Genomic DNA, 7,181 nt, shown 5'->3' on the forward strand with positions numbered 1-7,181 from the left:
TATTGTAGCTTCAAACGATTCGGTCGACGCCGTTTCTACTCGGCCGCCGCCGACGATCGCACCAATCGGGACGCGTTTCCGTACGACTGCGAGCATACCTTGGTCACGCCGGCCCCGTGCCGACTGCATAGCTTACGTCGCGGTCGCAGGGCGTCGACGGGCGGCGGCCCGTGCTTAGGTATTTGCTATTTGATCGTTTTGATGTGTCTACAATAATAATAATAATAATAATAATAATAATATGTCGTCGCCGCCACCACCCGCCCGACCCCTCCCGTTTGCTCGGATGAGATCATCGGGCCGGGCACTGTGCGTGAAAGAGAAGTGAAAGGGAAAATCGTATTTATTTAATATTATTATCATCGTTGTTCGGCTATATCTATAATAATAATAACGATATTGGTCCATTGCCGTATAGTAATAATAATTGTACAGACACTATAGGCGCACCGTTCCATTATCAATATTATTATTATTATTAGTATTATTATTGCCGTGTAAGTAATAGGTATTCCGCTCTCGATTCAACAGTTGTGATCGGGCTCAGAGCAAACGAATTAACGAGATCGAACCGCCGGGTCTGTCGCACATTAAACTTTATCGAATACTTCGTTTCGAATTTCTCGTTTGGTGAGTACATCGTTAATACTAACTTTGCCCGAAACCCGATTTGATCTTTCGTGTTTGACGTGTTTTATCTACTTTGATATTATATTTATGTGTTTCTTTTTTCGTTTTAATACCATTTTTGTTCACCGTGCAGGTACAATACGCTGTACGTTTTTGCAAACGAGTACATCAAATCAATCGAGTTTTGTGTTCTGTCGCCGTTACGATAGTGGTAGTGTATGTCCATTCATTCGTCTCATTCCACTGTACCTACGGTTGTTATAATATCGTCTTAAAGGGGCCCCACTTTGCTGTTGTGTCGTATTTCTGGCGACGGTTTGAAGATGAACAAAAAGTGTGCTAGATGTGATAAAGTTGTTTATCCCATTGAAGAGCTCAAATGTCTCGACAAGGTACATAATAATTTAATATTTTGTTCTATATACTCAACAACCCACCATTTACAGTTTTTCCACAAAGTCTTGTATACGTTTTAGTGTGCAGACTTAGAAAATATTTTTTATTTTTTTATTTATACTATTAATATTATTAATAGGCTTGGCATAAACAATGTTTCAAATGTCAGTCGTGTGGCATGACACTGAACATGAGAAATTACAAGGGATTCAATAAAGAACCTTACTGTGAAGCGTAAGTACTTAATATATTTTTTTTTATTTATCTTAAGCCATTATTTGTAGACAGCTAATGAAAGTGGGGTTATAATAAAATATTAAAATTGTTAATATAATGCATTATCATAAAATTTGATATTAGATTATCACCAACCTATAGCTAGTTCAAAAGCACCATAAAATACTAAATAGTTAATAATAAATAAATGAAGATTATACTCCAACTAGGTATATAAATGTTAAAATAAGTTATATGTGATAGTTATTCATCTGTGATAACTATTTTGTTTTAATTATTTATTTATTATTATTTTTTTAAAAACAAGTATATTAATCAATAGGATATCACACTATGAATATTTTAACAACAACAGAGTAAATTAAATTATAGAATGAACCTAACATTGTAGATCAGAACATTTTAACCAAAATAACAAGTTTCAAAATTTAGCTTCAGTGAAAAAAAAGTGTATTAATATTTTAATTTAATAATATAAATTGCATAAATTTAATTTTATACAATACCTAGGTATATTGAAGATGCGAGTCACTTATTTAGATACTTAAATATAATATAAATTATAAGAAATATTAAGCATGCATAATAAAGTCTTTAATCTGTTTTCAAAGTAGGATTAAATTTTATTATAAGCATATTATCTGGTTGTATGTTAAATTTATTGTTTACTCTTGACGTTAAGGCTTTAAAGCTGTGTACAAAACTAGACACGATATTTCATTAAAATTAGATCTAAAAGTGTAGTTTAGAAAGAATTAATATATAATATATATATATATAATATATATATATATATATATATATATATATATAACAAAATAAGTACTTTGACTTACACACTTACATATTTATAAGGTTTAAAACAAATAATCAAATAATCAAAGGTTAAACAATTATAAAAAAAACAATATCCTGTTAAATTTATAAATATTTTAAAATTTTTAATTTAATTTAATTTGTAAAATGTTGCTATCAATTAAATTGTTAAACACTAAATCCTTTATTTGATGTTATTATTTGATATTTTTTTATTATTATTTAAATTAGAATAAGTACATACAATGTATTATATATATATTTCAATAATAAATTATTATCAGTTTAACTGGGTATGTGTAGAGACTTTACTTAATGTACTTGTATAGGAAAATTAATTTAAAAGTTTGATAAAAAAAATTGTTTGATAATATAGTGTTCAATACAAATACAATAATACAAATAAGTTTCTGATAAATGTGTTTACTTACAAATTATTTTGTTGTTGTCAAATTTTAGTTTTTAAAAACATTTTTTTTAGCAATATTTTTTATTTAGAATATTATATAAAATATTTAAAATTTAATTTTTTTAGTTTTGATTGCAAAAAAAATTTAAGTATTCTTTTAAGATTTGCGTGTACAATTTTTTAAAATAAATGACAAACTATTGTTTGTTGTTAAAAAAAAAAAAATGAAACATAAAAAGTGGATGATTTTTGAAATAAAGAGAACCTTATATGATTAATATGTATTTATATACTTATTATTTTTTATAGTTCTTATATTTTAAAACTTACTTATTAATTCTTCATCTGTGGTTTTAATAAACTAATTTTTTACCTTTTATAACAAGAATAGAAAAAACACTTAAAGGTATATGATCACGTTATATATTATACAACTACGTCCATGATTGTATAAATAATAGTTACAACTGAAGGCTGTTATTTTTTTAATCATAAATATATCATATTATGCACCAGTACCTTATTCACACTTATCTTATAATGACAGTAATATAATACTACCAATCAATTTTATTTATGGGTTATCTATTATTTGCATATTATGTTTTTATGATTTATATTCATATTGTTTTATGAGTATTTTATAGTGAATATTTAGTCTAGTTAAAATTTTTTAATCGTTGAACTAAATAAACATAATATTACATACGCCATAAACATATAACAATGTCTAAATAAAAAAATACAAATAGTACTTGTATTATATTATTAAGATAATACTAAAGTATTTTTTTTTTATAAGAGGAATCAATTAAAAAGTGAACACAATTAAATGTTTTATTACATTCAAATACTAAAATCTAAGAACTATTTCTTCAAACATAAAAAAAAACTGTAAACTTAAGAAATCAATATAAATAATTTGATACCTAAATATTTTTAATTTATAAATATTTTTCAACGTCTCCTCACATTCTTTTTTTAAACAGTGTTTTTTTGAAATTAGATGTTGTAAAAATATTGTGAAATAATTTATTGCAAAAAGAGGTTAAAAATTATAATTTATAATAGTTTTTTTATAATTGTATTATATTGACTACTAATAGCAGATCCAAAAGTATTTTAAGGGAGGAGGACAACTTTTTAGACCATGAAGATACAATAATGTTCAATATAAAGATAAAAAAAAATCCATTTAATGTTGTTTCATCAACAATCATAAGTTTGTCAATAATACATTAAACTTATTAATATTTATTCATATTTATTTATCAATATTTAGTGCCCACTTATTAAAAATTTAAAAACTACAACATTAAATAAATTCATCAGTTTTTTTCTTAAAAAAAAATGATTTACAGGGAAAAGAGAATTATTCTGTTATACTTATTTCCATTACTATCAACTGTATTTGTTATATATTATTAATTAATAAATTGTAAAACATATTTCAGACATATTCCAAAGGCAAAACATACAACTGTAGCTGAAACACCGGAGTTAAAAAGAATTGCAGAAAATACAAGGTTACAATCAAATGTAAGTAATAAGTATATATATTTTATAAACATAAAAGATTTTTAATTTGAATTATTGGGAAAAGAAATGTTCCACCATTATTTTATGAAAACAATTATTTCATGCCATCTTTATGGATAGATAACTTACAGTAAGTAATTTAAAAGTAGTTTTCTACAATTGTAGTTTAAATGGTATATTGATATGGTTTATTTAGAGTAATTGAGTAATAGTATTATAAAATAATATTATTGAATTACTTAATTTAGTTAAAATAAATACAACATGTATTTTTATTTATTTATTTGAATAGTTAAATACTTAATAAATCTTATTTTTCTTGAGAATTTAGAACTGTTTGATTTATATTTCTATAATAATGTATATAGAAGTATTTATTTTATTTATAATAATATATTTAAAATACTTTATAATCTATAAATGGTATATTGTGTAGGCCCAATATCATGCTGAGTTTGAAAAGACTAAAGGAAAACTAACACAAGTTGCAGATGACCCAGAAACATTGAGAATAAAAGCTAATTCGAAAAACATAAGGTAGTGTAGGTAGTTTTAAGTTATGTATATTGATTATTTTAATCATTCTAATAATTGTATTGTTATTTAGTAATGCAGAGTATCATGGAGATTTTTTGAAAAAAGCAGAGATGGAACAACGTAGACATTTATCGAATGGGAACAATGCAGCAAATAATAATGAACCACTAAGTAATAAAATGAAATATAAGTTATTTAGTTAATTTAAATTATAATACTATTATTTATTCAAATTAAATAGAAAAAAATGTTATTGCAAACACAACAACTCAGAATATTGATCATAACAATACTATTAAACAAAATAAAGTACAGCAAAGTTACAACGGTGGAAACACTAGATATGCGCCTCAAAAAGTTGAAAGTACACAGCATCATACTAGAGTAGAGGAGTCTTCAGCTAAAATTCCTGCATGTTTAAATCGTCAATCGTCTACTTTAATTTATTCATCTGATAGTGGAGATTTAAGTAAGTTGTAATAAATTTAATATTTAAAAATAATATATTATTCAATATCTTACATCATATAGGTACTTATAAAATATTATCATTGATAAGTTGATGTGATATAAGTATTTTAATATTTTATAAAGTATTACCATTATCATGTACCACAATATGTTATTTATTAGTTATAATGTTTTACTTTTGTGCAAGTATTAAAAAAAATGTATAAAAAATTTAAATTATTAACACAATATAATAATTACAGTTAACAGTGCATACAACAATCACATTGGTTCAATAGCTGACTATGATCCTATTAAAAAGCAACCGTCATATGGTGGTGTTAAATATACTAACAATTCTGAAAGTCAAAACTATAACCTCGGGGTGTGTATTTATAATTTTTTTAATCGACACTTTTTATAATAATGAATTAATATATTTTATTTTTAGAGAGTTTACCGAGCCATGTATGATTATGAAGCTCAAGATTTGGATGAAGTTTCATTTACTGATGGAGATTTAATTGTCAATTGTGCTGCTATAGATGATGGTTGGATGACAGGTGTTGTACAGAGAACAGGTGAATCTGGTATGCTACCAGCTAACTATGTTCAACCTGCTGCTATTTAATTCTGATGAATAATTTTGTTACATATTATTTGTTAATGTTTATACTATGGCGAAAACATAATAATTTTATATTAATAGTAACTTGTTTCTACTAATTCCCAAAACTAATTTATATGTATTACTGCAGCTAAAGAAATTAATAGCAACTAACTATGTGATATCATACTTGTTAAACTAAAACTAAATATAAGATCACTTATTATAAATAATTTAAAAAAAACATTCCTAAATAAATATAAAAAAAACCTATTAGGTGAAAGCAACATTCCAGTATTTGAAACTAGTATTGACATATTTTTATTGTATAACTTAAAAGTACATTTTTATATTATTTGCACTAGCAAAGTAATTAACATGAGATTAAAATTATTTTAAATTTATAAATAAGTATAAACTAAATATGTGCTTACTCTTTTTTTTTTTTGTATAAAAATTAATTTATTTTTAGACTTAATAAAAGTAATATTATTTTAATATTGTTATGAAAAATTCAAAAATATATAAGGTATTATCTTAGTAAATTAACTATCTTCCAAGAAATTTATTTAAATGAAAGCTTATTTTAGTTTTACATAAAATATATCTTCAATTTGTATCACATACTGTCAATGAAAAAATAAATATTTTTATTATAATTAAACCTTATTTTGAAATATTACCCTATATAGTATATTATTTATTTTTGGGTAGATGCATACTATTTCTGTTATTCCCATGTTTTTTTTTATATAGTATTATTATTATAATTATTATAAATTAATTCTTCGTAATTGTTAATTTTTTTTATTGTTATTAATTGATTACGATTTTACATAGTATTTTTTCGTTTATTGAACATTATGTTTTTTTTATTTAAAAGCTTATCATAATAAGAACTATACACGATTATATTATACTACATATTTTGATATGAACTATGTTTTTCCAAATATTTATACATATAATTTAAAGTAGATAAGACATTCTTTTTATATAAAATAAAATTTTCATCCATATCACAAATTTAAGTATTTATGTAGATTATAGTTATTAAATTTTGATGTAATCCATACAGAATCTTAAGCTTGTATATTTGTTATATTAGCACAAATTTCTCAATAAAAATAACATCATTATATTTGCTTATGAAACAGAGGTTAGTGATAATGAGTATAACTGGAAATTTAGAAGTATTCACATTAAATAAAGACTTTATTTAAATAGTTGTAAATAATTGTTGTTGAAAACTTATGAAATAAAATACCTTAAATTAATATTTTGTATTAAGCAAACAACATATTAAGCTAAGGATAACACATTTATGTATAATATAATGAAAATCATTTTGATGTAATGATGATTAGCTATTTAGCCACTCACCATTGAACTAATTTCTATTTAAGATATAGGATTTTTGATTTTATTATTATATATTTTTACTCACTAGATAAAAATACCCTAACAGCAAAAAATTAAATTAAGTCATGTAATCATTAAATATTTAAAACAATAAAATATATTTTTGAATAACTTATTCAAGGCATTTTATATATTATA

General features: G+C 23.7%; 1 protein-coding gene across 1 annotated transcript; it reads left to right on the forward strand.

Annotated features, from left to right (window-relative positions):
* The first annotated feature begins 231 nt into the window (after positions 1–231).
* LOC114120616 (LIM and SH3 domain protein Lasp) lies at positions 232–6,818 on the forward strand. Its single transcript, XM_027982577.2, has 9 exons — positions 232–630; positions 764–1,022; positions 1,166–1,260; positions 3,943–4,027; positions 4,464–4,564; positions 4,635–4,735; positions 4,806–5,033; positions 5,278–5,399; positions 5,466–6,818. The coding sequence occupies exons 2-9, from the start codon at positions 954–956 to the stop codon at positions 5,643–5,645; spliced, it is 981 nt and encodes a 326-aa protein (XP_027838378.1). The 5' UTR covers positions 232–630; positions 764–953; the 3' UTR covers positions 5,646–6,818.
* The last annotated feature ends 363 nt before the right edge of the window (positions 6,819–7,181 follow it).

Source organism: Aphis gossypii, chromosome X (genome assembly GCF_020184175.1).
Source record: "Aphis gossypii isolate Hap1 chromosome X, ASM2018417v2, whole genome shotgun sequence".
Classification (NCBI taxonomy): Eukaryota; Metazoa; Arthropoda; class Insecta; order Hemiptera; family Aphididae; genus Aphis; species Aphis gossypii.

Bases quoted from the DNA above. Each gene is read 5' to 3' on its own strand.
- LOC114120616 (XM_027982577.2), top strand. From the start codon at position 954: ATGAACAAAAAGTGTGCTAGATGTGATAAAGTTGTTTATCCCATTGAA. The intron at 1,023-1,165 runs GTACATAATAAT...TATTATTAATAG, and splicing joins AGCTCAAATGTCTCGACAAG to GCTTGGCATAAACAATGTTT. The intron at 4,028-4,463 runs GTAAGTAATAAG...TATATTGTGTAG, and splicing joins ATACAAGGTTACAATCAAAT to GCCCAATATCATGCTGAGTT.